The 14,982-nt window shown below is 37.0% G+C and overlaps 1 protein-coding gene and 1 long non-coding RNA gene across 2 annotated transcripts in view; one reads left to right on the top strand and one right to left on the bottom strand.

The window, feature by feature from the left end:
- The window catches only part of LOC109143868, a 32,161-nt gene that overhangs the window by 5,877 nt on the left and 11,302 nt on the right, over nucleotides 1-14,982 (bottom strand). Inside the window, exon 2 of the long non-coding RNA XR_002044251.2 lies at nucleotides 9,609-9,802. This is a non-coding gene — a long non-coding RNA (uncharacterized LOC109143868). The remainder of the gene's footprint in view (nucleotides 1-9,608; nucleotides 9,803-14,982) is intronic.
- Nucleotides 1-14,982, top strand: part of AHRR (aryl-hydrocarbon receptor repressor) — a 90,479-nt gene that overhangs the window by 64,642 nt on the left and 10,855 nt on the right. The window contains exons 5-10 of the mRNA XM_039549702.1: nucleotides 6,872-6,961; nucleotides 8,241-8,370; nucleotides 9,807-9,940; nucleotides 11,247-11,446; nucleotides 13,133-13,251; nucleotides 14,239-14,380. Coding sequence (XP_039405636.1) covers nucleotides 6,872-6,961; nucleotides 8,241-8,370; nucleotides 9,807-9,940; nucleotides 11,247-11,446; nucleotides 13,133-13,251; nucleotides 14,239-14,380 — 815 coding nt within the window. The remainder of the gene's footprint in view (nucleotides 1-6,871; nucleotides 6,962-8,240; nucleotides 8,371-9,806; nucleotides 9,941-11,246; nucleotides 11,447-13,132; nucleotides 13,252-14,238; nucleotides 14,381-14,982) is intronic.

Genomic DNA, 14,982 nt, shown 5'->3' with positions numbered 1-14,982 from the left:
ACTCATCCATGTACTCACTAACTATCTAGCAAACATCATAACTATATCTATGTATTAATAAACAAAAATGTGCTTTCCCCTAACAATTTTAGAATTAATGATTTGAATATTCTTCTTGGTATTATTTTGAGTAGTCTCCAGTACTTGTATACTGTCCATTAACCTCAGGTAACACTCATATTCTTGCTTCCCATATGAAATCCTAAATGGTAATGCAAAGAAAAGAGTCATGAAATGTTTACAATTAGGCCTGAAAAAATTCACCAAACAATGCCATCAATAGAAGACATTTTTGGTGATAAAATTTTTTTCTAAACAAGCATGCCATATAACAAATTTATACTGAGGTGTTCAGCATCACCCATGAATTCACTTTTGCATCAACAAAACCTTCCCTAACCTGTCTTGAAGCTATTAGTCATCAGTACTGCTCCTCTGTGGGAGCATGGTTTGTATTCTCTTTTCCAGAGCTTAGTACTTGTGGAAAAAAAGGGATTTAACTGGGATGCATCTCTTTCTATTATGCACCACATCAACTTTCTACACAAACAGAGTCAACTGAGGCTTCAGGCCTTGTTTCTCAGTCCCATCTTGGGCAGAGTATTTGATTTTGAAGCACCAGACTCATCGGGGGCCAGCAGTTCACGTATAGGGTAACAAAGAGAGGCCCTATCCCAAGGGCTTGACACAGACTAAGCAAGCTTTGTTACAAAAGCTTAGCTTGGAAGGAATGTATAATGGAAGAAAAACTGCATTTACAATTTTGCATCATGCATTCAAAACAACTTCAAAGGCAAAGCTGTTCTTGGTTGTGTCCAATACTTATTACATATCAAGCATATAAAAAACATCACCATGGTTTAAAATGTGTTTACATATGTGCACACATTGCAATCTCACCCTCCAGGGAACTACTATGTTTTCTTGAAAGTTTATAGCTCACAATTACCGGAGCCCAATGACTTACATTTTCCTAACTGATTTCCAGGAGGCCAGTTTTGACTGCTGCCTCTTGACGAGCCACAGTGTTCCAGCTCCCTTGTTAGGCTGAAGACACGTATTTAAACAAGTATCTCTGAGGTTTCCCTAATTTCTTCATGGAACTGATGGAATATTGAAAAATGGAATAATGAGAAATTTCACCAGCTGAATGATTCACAATCATTTGTGCCTTTCAGATGGCCCAGCTGTTCTCTCTGACAGCAAATGAGGGGGCCAGGCTCAAATCTATCTGGCGTTGTGAATGATCTTTGAAAATGTTGATCTTGGTAGTGCAGCACTAGGTGCTGAATTTCCTTACTGAAATAAGCCTGAAGTGATATCCTGGGTCAAGGACACAAGCAGGAACATGATGTTGTTTTATCTGGGGTGACAGAAGGAGTGACAGGGGCATAATTGTCATATATACATATTTTTTTGTATTTGAAAATAGACGTTTCTGCTGCCTATGAAAAACAGTTTATCAAATTGAGCACTTTCTCTCTGACAGGCTTCCCATAGAAATCCATGTCTGTAGATTTCAGCTAGTACTTCCTTCCCTGGCTCAAAGGATGGAAATTTGTCTTCTGTTTTGTTTCTTTTGCCTGAAATTTAATCTGTACACGCAAACCCTTGATCAAAACTGAATGCTAAAACAATTCTGCCACTCTCCTTTGCACGAAGTAGTGCTTACTCACAGAAATATTCCTTTTGAAGTTGCTTTGTAGATACCAGAGAAATAAATAAGAGTCCAGAGGGCTAAGAGATATGGTACTTGTTGAGCAAAGGCCATATTCTGATGTCACCAGATATGGCATTTCTGAATAGTCTTTTATGCTGTGTTTTATTTCAGGGTTCTGTAAGAGTTAATTGTTTTTTTTAATTTATAAAGAGAACCTCAGGGATTCAGAGGGATTTTTGAGAAGGGCAATTATGAGTCCTAAAAACACCAGTGGAAAGAAATACTAATTCACTAAACAATGCAGTTTAAGACAGAAGACACGATTAACTGTCTGCATTTTCCTCCTAATATTCATAAGACATGAACGAGTATATAATTTCCAGAGTTTTTAAATAGCTACTTATTTAGATCACCAGAAAACCACCCCATCCCACATAGGATGCAAAAACCCAGTGATCCACTATTAAATGAAGCTGTTCCAGATAAACTATGAGCCAACTGACCCTGGAAATGTAGTACCCAAGTTGCGTGACTTGAAAATCTGTTCAAAGCAAGGCATGGCTGCAGGCCTTGACTGTTGTACTTTAGTAGCCATAGTAACATGGTCTCTGGAGACCTAATGCTAGTGAATTTTCCTTTATTTCAAGGAAGAGTAATAAGAGAAATGTGCATTGGAACTTGTTCTCTCTCTTTTTTTTTTTTCCCTCCTCCTTATTTTTACTATGCCATGACCTTGACCAAAATATCTTTGAAGTATTTTCTGGCTGATTTTCTGCTATGAGACCAGGAAGAAAAATCAGGATATATAAAGGATCTTGCCAAAGGAAGTCCTATCTTCCTCAAAATATTTGCCTTCATTCCCAAAGAGAATCTCTTGACTAATAAAGTTTCAAAAACTTCTTAATGGAAGGAACTGATAACTTTCATCTCACAGCTACTGCGGGCACCAGAATAATATCTTTCTTTCTTTGAACTGACAGATTAATTGTTTTTTTGTTTCAGTAGCAGGTGCAGCTTTTCGTGAGTACATAATTGGATGTACATGTTTTTTCAAAAGAACACAGGCCCCTCTCTGGTGCCAAGCTCTCTTTTTTTTTTTTTTGATTTGGGAAAATTGTCCCACATGATTTCATTTTTAAGTACAATGTAGAAAACTCATGTAAGTGTTTTTAAAAAGCCAAATACAAACAAACAAATGTTCACAATACATACTTAAGTCTGTCTCACATGTTTCAGCTATTATCCTGGATTTGAAATTCCATCTGTCATTGAATCCATATGGTTTACCAAATGGCAGTTTAAAACCATGTATTTTTTTTCAGATTTGAAGTCAGTTGTTTTTTGTTGTAAAAGTTTTAAGGTCCATATTAATACTTTTGTGTGCTTGTTTCTGTGTGCATGTGACCCTCTGTGCATGTGTAAGAATAAGCAATACTGCAAAAAAATTTTAGGATGCAAGGATTTCAATCTTTACTGATTGAAACACACTTGTTGTACACAAAGCAAATACCACCAACATTGAGTTGTGGAGTTTGGTTATTTCATCTGCTAAATGCAAGAGCCCCATTTAGGATTTCCATTATTTCTGCTGAGAGGATTAAAATGAAATGAGGAGAGCTGCCTTTACCTCTCTGTGCTGTCCCCTCAGTGTTTGGGGCAAACATGTGCTTACATTAGGGAGTGCGAACTGCACCGGTATGAGACTCGTTCACGTCCCCTTTCCTATTTCATCTCCCCAGGTTATCCATTACTCAGGCACATGGCTGCTGTGGTTCTGACACAGCACACCAGTGCAGCCTCCTGTTCACTGGGAATGAGAGAAAGCTATTGCTGAGAATTTTATTTCAATAACTGAGAATGCTTAAAAATTGCAAGTGGAGCCATATATTTTGTTGTGCTGTTTAATGTGACACGTGGTAACTTAGAACAAAAAAGCTGGGAATCGTTTTTGCTCATTCCCATGGACTAAAGCTGCTTCCCTCTCCCACTTGGTCTAACTAATCACTAGGCTTCTGGCCAGAAAAATGGAAAAATCTCTATACAGTGTTACTGTAAAGGATTTCAGTATGTATTTGGTACCTGAGAGATTTATCTGAGAGGTTGGAAAAGGTTTTTACTATTTAAAATTTTACTAATTTTCAATCACCATTACCCCACTCAGGGGGTGGGTAATGTGCTAGCAAACACCCTCCTCCGTATCGCCACCTGTGGAAAGTAGATAAGAAAAATATAAATCCCAGCCCAGCTCTGACTCTGTTCAGAGTCTTCTGTGATGCAGATGTCTGTTTTCCCACTGATCTATAGTTTAGGGTAATATTGAGAAAGCAGAAGGATTTGCAGGCGTGGATGAGACTCATTGGTAAAAAGTTTTACATGATGTCCAGCTTGTCCTTTTTTAATGTGGCTGAAGCAGCAGGTTCCCTGGATAAAATGAGGTTTAGAGACATGGAATTTGTGTTAATCCTCAGTTGAGTCATGTGGCTCCATAAAAGTTGTTTTTTCACCAAAGTGGATTTTGCTTTCCTTGCTTGCAGAGCAAAGCATCTGTTGTCTGCAGTTGGGGTCATGAAAACCAGGGGGTGCTTATTGAAGATATATAACCTCTGGAGAGGACACCAGCATTTTGAGAACAAACCAAAAACAAAGCAGGAGAAATTTGTAAATCTCTTCATTTACATACATGCCTCAAATCTATACTTGTTTCTGGCTTAACTTAAACACATGGCTCCTTGAACTTTTCTTCCACTTCTTTCTTCTTCCTTCCTCCCACCTCTTTCTTAATACGTCCTCCAGCCTCACAGATGTAGTTGCCAGTGCACTGTTGTGAGCCCTTGGAAATACACACGGTCGCATTTCCCTTTCCAATTTTTAGAAACTGCTGCACCTAGTCCAGCCTGACTCTAGCTCTGTGAAAAGAAACATGTGTAGAGAAAAACCTTCCTGCTTTCCACTGTGGGGGATGAAGTCTTATGTTTTAAAGGTAGAGACTATCTCTTTTGTATGTGTCTAGGCCTAAAGAGTACGTACCAATATGTTGAAGAAGATTAATTTATTGAATAGAGGAATTTATCTCTTGATTCATACAAGCAATCCTTGGCAAATGCAGATGTTCCTACAGGGGCTGAAAAACTCCAGCTTGCCTGCAGGACCATGGAGGACATTTTAAGGATGTTCAGCATGATAATGTGTAAGATTCTTTAATAATATTCAGATCTTGTGGTCATTGTTAAGCTTTTCCAGATAGGGCTTGGTGTATTAGTTTGTGTAGCTTAAGAAATTTTTTTTAATTAAGGACATTTCTTTTTGGTTTTTTTTTAATATTCTTAACTTCTACCTGGTCCAGTTTCATGGGCAGGACTCAAGGTCTTTCAGAATTTGCATGATAAGAGCCAGAGACAAAAAGGAGCTCCTTTAAGTGTCCTACAGTTATCTTTATGGAAAATTTTAGTCTATCCAAATTAAAAGGCCTGCCAGATGTTCAAAATGTAATAAAATTCCTAACATTACATCACTGATGGTTTCACTGCTGTGAAGACAAGTCCAAAGAGACAAGATGCCAAAAATGCTTTCTTGTCTCCATTTGACATTGGAAATGTATATGACAGTACCATCTATGGAGGTTCCTCTCAGTGCAGTGAAAGGCGCAGATGCGAACATGCAGAAATCTTGACGTACCGTCTTCTGGTCGGTGAGGTGCTGGGACAAATTTGGGCATTATTTAGGGCAGGAAATAGCACCAGAGCAATTCTTTGTGCTTGAAGAGTTGACAAGGATAACTAGTATTCAAGCCCAACTAGGCAGAGATCACACTTACTCTGCAAAGGATCCGTAGCTATGGAGCTGACCTGGAGCAAAACAAGATTTGCCATTGACTGTTCTTAGTTAGCATTGACTTATGGTTAGCGTTGACCTGATTGAATCACTTGCTGCTACAGCCATTGAAGGCTCTCCACTACTTTTCTCAAGTCATTGTTTCACAGGTTTTTCAAGGCACAGAGCCTCTGGCCAAGTGTGGTTCCACGGGGCCACGTTTCCAAAGGTGCTCCACATTTATGATGGGGGCCAAACCTTCTGAGGAGGTCAGTCTATTGTGCACTGAACTCTTGAAATTCTGCCCACCATTGTCACAGTGGGAACAGCCTTCAAGCAGTCTTGGAAATCTGGTCCTTATTTAGGAACCAAAAAGAGAACCAAGCTCACAAAAATATGTCAGTGTATCTGGTTACTGAGCAATTGAAAATCTGTCCTCGCTGTGCTTTGGGATTAACTCAGGATTAATAGGCACATCAGTAAATTGAGAGTAAGATGAAGCAGGGATAATAATAATATAGCAGTATTTCAGCAACAACTATTTGAACTGTAATCTCAAAGACCTCAAAACCATCACATGAAAGAATCTAAACTACGTTGGAATGCAAGCCTGCTGGAGCAAAGATATGTTACCGAACTTTTATCAAGGGAAGAGAAGCAAAATTAGTCAGTCTGCATGCAGCATGATCTTAATGTTTACATCCTGTATTTAATTTAATCCTTACTTTTATTTTTGGATTTCTCTGGTTGCTTTCCTTGCATCACCAAGTGTATAAGAACTAATTCAGCTCTTTTCTCAATTAAATATTGTTTTATACCAGTGAAGTATTTATTGTCTACTTTTTATATTCATCGCATTTATGCAATTATGCTATGTCCGTATTTTTATAGCAGCTTAAGAAAATAGCCATATAAAAAATACAGATCCAGTTTTAAAGTCATAGCTACAACAGCATATGTATTTAATTTTCTCCTTGGTTATTATTATATTATATGTATTAATGCATACATATTCAAAGCAATTATTATGGAATGTGAAGTTTTAAATTAAAAGGAAAAACAAAGTAGCTGACCCTTGCTATTAAACTTTTAATTCTATGAATTAATGAGAAAATACAATTATGCAGACAATTAAGCAAACAATAAACTAGTAATGTAATATGGTTGTTACACTGTAATTAACTATCTTAACCTTTTTAGAAAAGGAAAGAAAGCATGTTCCAGGTTGATATTCATTTTTCATGGTAGGAAAGAAAAGGCCTTTCTGCAAAAATTTGGTGTTCAACTTTTTGCAGAGTGAGTTTTTTCATATGTAGAATATTCTTAAAATGATTACATTCATACTCATTTTATTCTTTATCTTCTGATTACCTTTTTAAGTATTTTATTTTCCTTTTTTAGTCACTGAATGGTTTTGCCTTGGTGGTGAGCGCAGATGGAATGATATTCTATGCGTCATCAACAATTGTGGACTACCTAGGGTTTCATCAGGTAAACATATTGAGAAATACTGAGAATACCCAGTCACTGATGTTGTATTTCTCGTCACCACTTCTGCTAACTATATTTTTAAATGCAGCACTGTATGTTGCTACCTTATCCACCTTATCCACCCTATAATTCTACTGCTGATTAGACATACACTCTTACTGAAATAAGGTTATTTTATTACATCATTTCAGACTACTTTTTTTGATAAATCTGACATGTGAAGATTTATTTCTTGTAATTCCCTTTTATAAAGATTTTGTTAGCAGAAACATGATCCATTATAAAACTATATTTAGCTAGAAGTTTCTTTTCAATTTCAGTATAAGATGCTGCTTTTCTAGGCTGATTGTCTGTGTGTAATAAATATATTCTAAAGTCACAGAATAACAACCATGGAGTTGGAAACGAACTCTGGAGGTCATCTAGTCCAACCTCCTGCTCAAAGCACATAGAGCCAGAGCAGGTTGATCCAGGACTCATCTAGTCAAGCTTTGAGTTTCTGTGACCCCTCTGGAAGATGTGTTCCAGTGTTTAGCCACCACGACTGTAATTTTATTTTTGCTTACTATTAAGTCTCAGTTGTGTCTGTTGCTTCTTGCCCTCTCACTGTGTTCTGAGAAGAGTCAGGCTTTGTCTTCTCTTCCCCTGCTCATTTGGTTGATGTAGACAGCAGTATGTTCTTTCTGAGATTTTCCCTTCTGAAGGCTGAATAAACCCTGTTCTTCTCTCCTGGATGGGTTCCAGCTCTCTTCAGTGTCTTGGTAGCACTCTCCTGGGCTCATTTTGATATGCTAATCTCTTTCTTTTCATGGGGTACCCAAAATTGAGAGAGAAATTTGCCTTTGCTGAACTTCCTGAGATTCCTGTCAGCCTATTTTTACAGCCCACCAAGGAGCTGTCTTGCCTTTCCCAGCTGGTACCCTCTGCAAACCTGCTGAGCATGCATTCTATCCCATGATTCCTTAGTCAAGAAATTAAACAGGGTTTGTCCCAGCATAAAGCCCTGGGGGATGCCACTAGTCATCAGCTGCCAGTTGGATGTTTTTATTACTCACATTTGCATATGTACAAAAGAGTTAAGAATAGAAAGAATCATCTTAGGATGTGAACAGAAAAAGCAGATGTTGAAAAGTAGGGGCCTCTGAAACAACTTTCCTCAATCAATCTGCTCTGAAGGTGTTCTACACCTGCCATTATTTTAAGCAAAGTATCAATCTAAGGATAAGTGGCTACCCCCCTACAGTTACTAATTAACTATTCCTTGTTGTAATTGTTTCAGACTGATGTAATGCACCAAAACATATATGATTACATTCACGTGGATGATCGCCAGGATTTCTGTAGACAACTGCACTGGGCCATGAATCCTCCCCACATGTTGTCTGGACAGCAACTACAGTCAGAAACAGGTGGGATTGTGTATGTTGATTGGAAACATAGGCACCACTGTACAGAGGTAGAATTCCACTCCAGCTATGCCTGTGTCAGTACCATGTCAAGTCAGATTCTTCACTGGAAAGATGCATAGTGGCCATTTATTTATGTTATTGTCTCAGAGGTGACATTTCCTCCTGATCCTGGGAATATATAAGGTAGAATGTGCCACTGGTGCTACAAAGTTGTTTCCTTTATTTTTCTCTGACTGATGTGCCTACACATATTCTTACACACGCAGAATGAACAGCGTAAGTTCTTCATACTGCCAAACTTTTGTTGGCAACAGATCAGGACATCAATAGTCCTCTCACTGATGCAAAAGGTTTCTGTACAGAACCACAGTGGCAGCACCATTGTCTGCCATTTGTTTTCACATGCAAAATGATGTAGACAGAAGCCTTCTGAAGAAAAAGTAGGTTTAGCAAGGCACTTTTTCCTCTGAGGCTGTATTTCCCTAGGATAGGAGTTGGATGCCTGTGCTCAAGGTTTCTCCTACACGAGGTGTTAAGCTGAAATCACAATTACAGAACATATAATCAGGTCAAAACTGTTAACCTTATAAAGAATTATTGATCCCAGCAAAACATATGCATTTCATCAGAAGGTGAGGTAGTAACTGAGGAAATAAGTTGGGAAGTATAGTCACTAGATGAGTGGGGAGAAACCTGCAAGAAATCCTTCAGCAACTTTTATGAAGCCCTCAGGAACAGAGTCATGAAACTTTGGTGGAATTTCTTGCATTTCCTGTAAAATGGTTTCTATGTTTTACAAGAGTCTTACAGATACCTGAGGAACTTTGCAAGATTTTGTATGCAGGAAACAAACTAAACAATGTGCACTAATATTTCAAACAATTTAAAATTTAACAATATTTTGAATTTTTGTCCTAATGTATATCATGGAGAATTTCAGTTCCTGAATTCATACTTTTGTAAAAATATTCATGTCTTTTGGGAAATATTTTAAAAGCTGTGCACTTGTCCAAAAAAATCAAGGAGGTGCAACAGCTGAACATTAGCTAATCATCTACTGTCCATTTTTTAGTTCTGTTTTCTTTCTTGCATTAGCATTTTTCCTTGTTTTGTTCTCTTGTCTAACGCATTTTCTGTGATCTCTGATCTCAAAACCAGCAACATCTGTTAACCTGTTTTGCATCATTAAAAATCACAAAAACTCAGGAAATAAAGTCCAAATTTCTATAGAAACTCACCCGAATCCCATTGCAGAGCTTTTATTTTTCTGTTGGTAGAGCATGTGCAGGTGTATCCATACATGACACAATTGAATATTCGTCCATCCATAATGCAATTTTTAGCAATTTCCGTAACAGCTTCCTCAATTGGCTACAGAACATTTTCATTATTTCTTAGTGTGATCTGATATATGTTGCCTCCACTGTTGTTCCTAGGAGAAGAATATATTCTCAGTAAATTGTTTAAAGCACAAGAAAATGACAGCATGACAACAGATTACTCTTCCTTTTTAACTCGCTGTTTCATCTGTCGAGTTCGCTGCTTGTTGGACAGTACTTCTGGATTCCTTGTAAGTACAATTTCACTTAGATGACTGTAAGCGTGACATAATAGATTTTAATTACTTCATATGAAAAATTCTTCAACATAAATATTGTGGAGACCCATGGACAGGATACACTTTTCTTTTGCTGTGCACTAGCAAGAAACACCTAAAGATAAGTATTAATATGTGTGAAGAGTGATGGGAGAAAAGAAGGTTGTAATACTGGAAATTGAAAGAATTTAAAACTTCTTATGTTTTAAGATCTTTTTGACAATATCTGTCCTCAATTTGTAATGGGTGCAGTACAAGGGTGGCAAGTCTGAATTTCAACAATTAACACTTAAGCACAAGGTATTTGCTTTAAGGAGAAGAAAAAATAATGATCCATTTTCCCCTTTTGTAAAGAATCCTTTAATAACAAACCCCAGAATTAGAAAGTCTCTTGCATGCTCTGTACTAGGAGTGGCTCATTTCTAGAAATCACATCTTCTCCATTCTGTTAGCAAAGACCAATGCTGCTTCTTCTTAGGGGAAACTCCAGCATGTGCAAAGAAAATGAGAGGATCAGCATGAGACTGGGAAATGCGAGTTCTGTCTCAGATGCTCATTTGCTGGAAGCCTATGGGTCTTAACAGCCATCATTTCTGCATCCCTGCTTTAATCTCTGGAAAATGCCTAACTCAAATGGGCTGATTTTTCTCTGGGCATTTTTTGGTAGTTAATTTTTTCACTGAGAGGCAGCAGCTTGCTATTAACTTGATCCCTGCCTTCTGACTTAGACATTTGAGGCAGGGACGGATGGCTCCTCCCAAGCTATGCACTCTGTACCTGGGTATCTTGGCCCTTTTTTTCCCTTGGCATCTGGCTGCACAGTCCTTGGGTTGTGCCAGTCCATATACTTCTCAGAGAAAGTGCAGAGCAAGAGGAAAGAAACTAAGAGACCTTCTCACTGGAGAGAACAGAGCATGGAAAAATAATGGTTCCAGCTTCAGTGGGGTACAGAGGAAACAACTGTTTGCACCACTGTACACTGCCTGTTTTGGTGAACAGAACATAACACAGATCTTCTACTTCTGAGTACACAAGAGAGAAAAAAACTCAACCAGCCTCAAAAGACTCATTTTATAGTTGATAGTACCTCCACCCACCCTGTCTCTGAAATGGCATGGCTTAAATTATATGAGTAAAATTAAATTCCTAGTTTTAATCCCTGATTCAAAACTGGGATTAGTGTTAAATAATACAGTCCATAGGTTGTATTAGTATTTTAAATGTTTATACACTAAATGCTTAAGTTGTTGTTTGGTTGGTTGGTTTTTTTTTTTTTCAGACAATGCAGTTCCAAGGCAAACTAAAGTTTCTCTTTGGACAAAGGAAGAAGTCCTCATCAGGAACAGTATTGCCACCTCAGCTGTCCTTATTCTGCATAGTGGTACCACTTTTGCTCCCTTCTGTGACAGAGATGAAGATGAAAAGCCTGCTTGTGAAAGCAAAACACAAAGCTGATGATGCAGCAGCAGCGAACACCAAGTATTTACAAATTATTCTTTTGGCATTTAGGGAAGATTATGGGCTATTAAGCATGTAAAAAACACAAATTATGCTAAATACCTCTCCATTTTAAAACTCTTTCTTAGAAAAGTGAATAATTTATCTGGATTTAACTATTGAATACAAAATAAATATAATACAATTACTATAATAGAACATAATAGGATACAAGATGATGTAATATATCGTACTCTATTTATAATATATGTTAAGTATTATATTTCAATACACAAAATTTTATATTAAAAATGGAACATCAGGATGTCTTTCTAACCTTCAGGAGTTACCAATGCAGTAAGCCAGTCTACTAGCTATAAAAGTGGAAAAGAAAAAGTATTTTTACTGCGAGTTTTCAAATTTCAGTATCTTTTGCTAACACTATTATTTCGACTGGCACATTTTGGTAACAAACAAAGGAAAAGGAAAACTTCAGGAAGGTGAATGTGTGTCTGTGGGGGCTGTTCACATAGAGTCTAATGAGTTGTACTTGGTGTATGCATTTATCTTTCAACAGAAGTTTTATGAACACGTAAGTTTACAATTGCATTAAATGTCTTGGGGGTGATCATTTGGTAGCAATCACAAAAGATCAGGACGGATTGTGTTCAGACTTATCTCCTTCCTAACACATATTTTTGTTACTCTTCTATGTCAGAATTTTAGTTGATGTTTGGGGCTAGGATCATACTTGCCCTTATTTGCTTAAATATAACCTTACAGTAATGAGTTCTATTGCTGTGAAGCAAAATGCTTGTCAGCATGACTGACAGTACCATAACTTGGCTTTTAATTGGATTATGCTTGTGTATGTGTGGATTCACTATCCAGATGTATAATGTGGTTCTAGCACATACATCCTTTTGACAAGAACTAAATTGCTGGAAGTCTGGTAAAATGGACTATGCAGGCTTTTGGAATAGAGTAGGAAAAGCATTTCTACTTGCTAGTTTTTTCAGTAGCCCGGGTGAAATTAACTGATGATTGGAACTGAGCTCTTAGAAGAGAGGTGTTTTACCATCTGACTGGACAGTGGCCAAGGATTTAACAAGTATGAAGCAACCATTTATCTTCAGGATTTCCTTTGGTTCAGGCCTGAAGCATGGTAGCCAAGGATGGTGGGCAGATTTACACAGTCTTTTTCTTTTTTTGATGGTCTTAATGAAGGGAAGCATTTGTAACACAGTGTTACAGACATTGCACTCTTTTCAAACCCTGATTCAGGCATTTTCAGCTAAAGATTGGAAGAAATACATTCAAATCATATGGTGCTTATTGCAAAATTGAAGTCACGCTAAGTCTTAAATGCATTGCTGATCACTTTGATGTACATACCTTGAATGTAACTCGAATAGGAAGACCAAGGATATACACGACGTTTGTCTCAATTCCAGATGAAATTTATTTTTCCAAATATAGTAAGCCATGAGCAGAATATTCCTAAGCATAACTATTCCTCTTAATTGAATACAGAACTCCAGTCACACACTACTTTGAGCGACCAAATGATGCAGGAAAAAGATAATTATTTAGTGTTAGTTGCTCCATACTTAAAACATACGCTTTTGCTAATGGTCACCAGCTTGAAGGTCATATCTTTTAGAGTCTGTGATTCTACTGTGTTTCATTGACTGACAAAGAGTTTTCCACATTTTCTGCCCTCTACAGCTCCAGTTCAAAAAGCAGTTCAGGACCATGTGAAGCAACAGAATTATATGAACGAAACAGTCACCATGAAGGTGCCGCCTTCACTAATGCATTACAGACTGCTGAAAACCAAATCAAAGGTACTGCTAAGCACTTCTAGATTATATACAGTTTATGGGAAAAGAACCTCATCTTTTATTTTCTCCTGATAGGTTTTTCAGGTTTTGGTCCCAATGCTCTCTTTCTTCTTCTCCCTAACACCTCTTCTTTAAAAAAATGCAAAAAAATTATCCACTTCAAAAGATAATACTGAATCAGTCTGTGATTTCAGAGTGGGCAGAAAATTTACAGAGAAATCAACAATCATGGTAAATAGTAAATAGTAAATAAATAGTAAAAGATTAATAATAAAGAAAAATAGTAAAGAAAAATAGTAAAAGAATACTCAATGTATGCTTGCTTAAAAGTTGCAGCACTGAATTTAATAAGATTATGTGAAAATCCTAATAATTAATAACAATATCTATCCCTCTCTGAGGAAAACTTGGATGATACGTTACACATGTTAGTTTTCCCCAAAGATTAGAAAACAGAGGAAAATTAGAATGCATTGTCTTTAAAACTCATGATGCGCCCACAGCTTTGACTCATGCTTTTCCAGTGCTTGGCTGTGGAAAAATTGTGAGAGTCTATGCTCTATTTCAGATTTTACAGTGGATAAAATTTTGATGGTAAGTCTACCCCACTGGGCAACTTCTTCTTGAGCAGACTTGTACTCATCCTTCCATCATATCTGCTGGAAATCTTTAATGTCTAAAACCATTCCTCTCTTACAGACCCATTTTCCATGAACATTTTCTTGTTGGTATAGTACTACTACTACTGAGAGGAGAATATTATAAGGAATGAGTAATACTGAAAAATCCTTGGTTACAGTTTAAGTGCTTTACTAGGCTTTTCAAATTTCAGTTTTAAAACATGATTTTCTTCATTTTGTGAGATATTTTAGCTTGTACTTTCCTATGCTGATGCTTCTGGGGCAACAGAGAAACTTTTTTTGCAGTTTAGGTAACAAAAAATACTTAATACTGCTTGTATTAAAATCTATTTTCTTTTAAATTATATAGCAAAGAATAATGGAGAAAATGGCATTTCTTTAGTCAAAGTACAAACAAATGAAGATCACTGGGTCTGGGTTCAAGCTAACACTCAACTTCTGTATCGAAGTGGTTGTTCAGAATACGTCCTTGCCCAACAGCAAATGCTAAAGTAAGTATATTTTCCAGTACCAAAAAGAAAGAAAAGTAGAAAAATGAATGTATTCTTTTTGTATGAAATCTTTAAAAGGCTCCACTGACCTAAGAGAAGAGCTGAATGAGAAAAATTTGGTTTACTTATGATATGGAAATCTATTTCTATCTTGGAACATATGAAATGGCTGTTACAGTCTGAAACAATATTTCTGTCTTCAGTCTTTTCTTCTTCTGAAGTTGAGTGTACATATACACTACGTCAGAAAGAAAATACTTGTTTATTAATATTTGACTTTCTTACACAAAAAAAAATTTGGATTTCGTTTTACTTTGCAGCTGAAAACTTCGTCTCCCAGTTTTTCTGCTTATCAACACTTGACTATGTTAAGCTTTCTTTTCCCTTCATGTATGACAGTTGTGTTCATGTTTTTAGTTGTGTATGTGCAACATAATCTAAAGAAGGGTTCATACTCATATTCATTGTATGTTTGTAGATAGATACATCTAGTTGCTTGTAGGCTCAGTCATGGAGTGTAATCTAATCTCAGATTTGCACTCAGAGAGGACTTCTTGGATGAGTTTTACCCTTTCCTCCCAAACAGGCTTTTCATCTTTCCC

This window comes from Corvus cornix, chromosome 2 (assembly GCF_000738735.6).
Source record: "Corvus cornix cornix isolate S_Up_H32 chromosome 2, ASM73873v5, whole genome shotgun sequence".
Lineage (NCBI taxonomy): Eukaryota > Metazoa > Chordata > Aves > Passeriformes > Corvidae > Corvus > Corvus cornix.
Note: the sequence above shows the minus strand (reverse complement) of the source record. Positions and strands in the feature narration are given on the sequence as shown.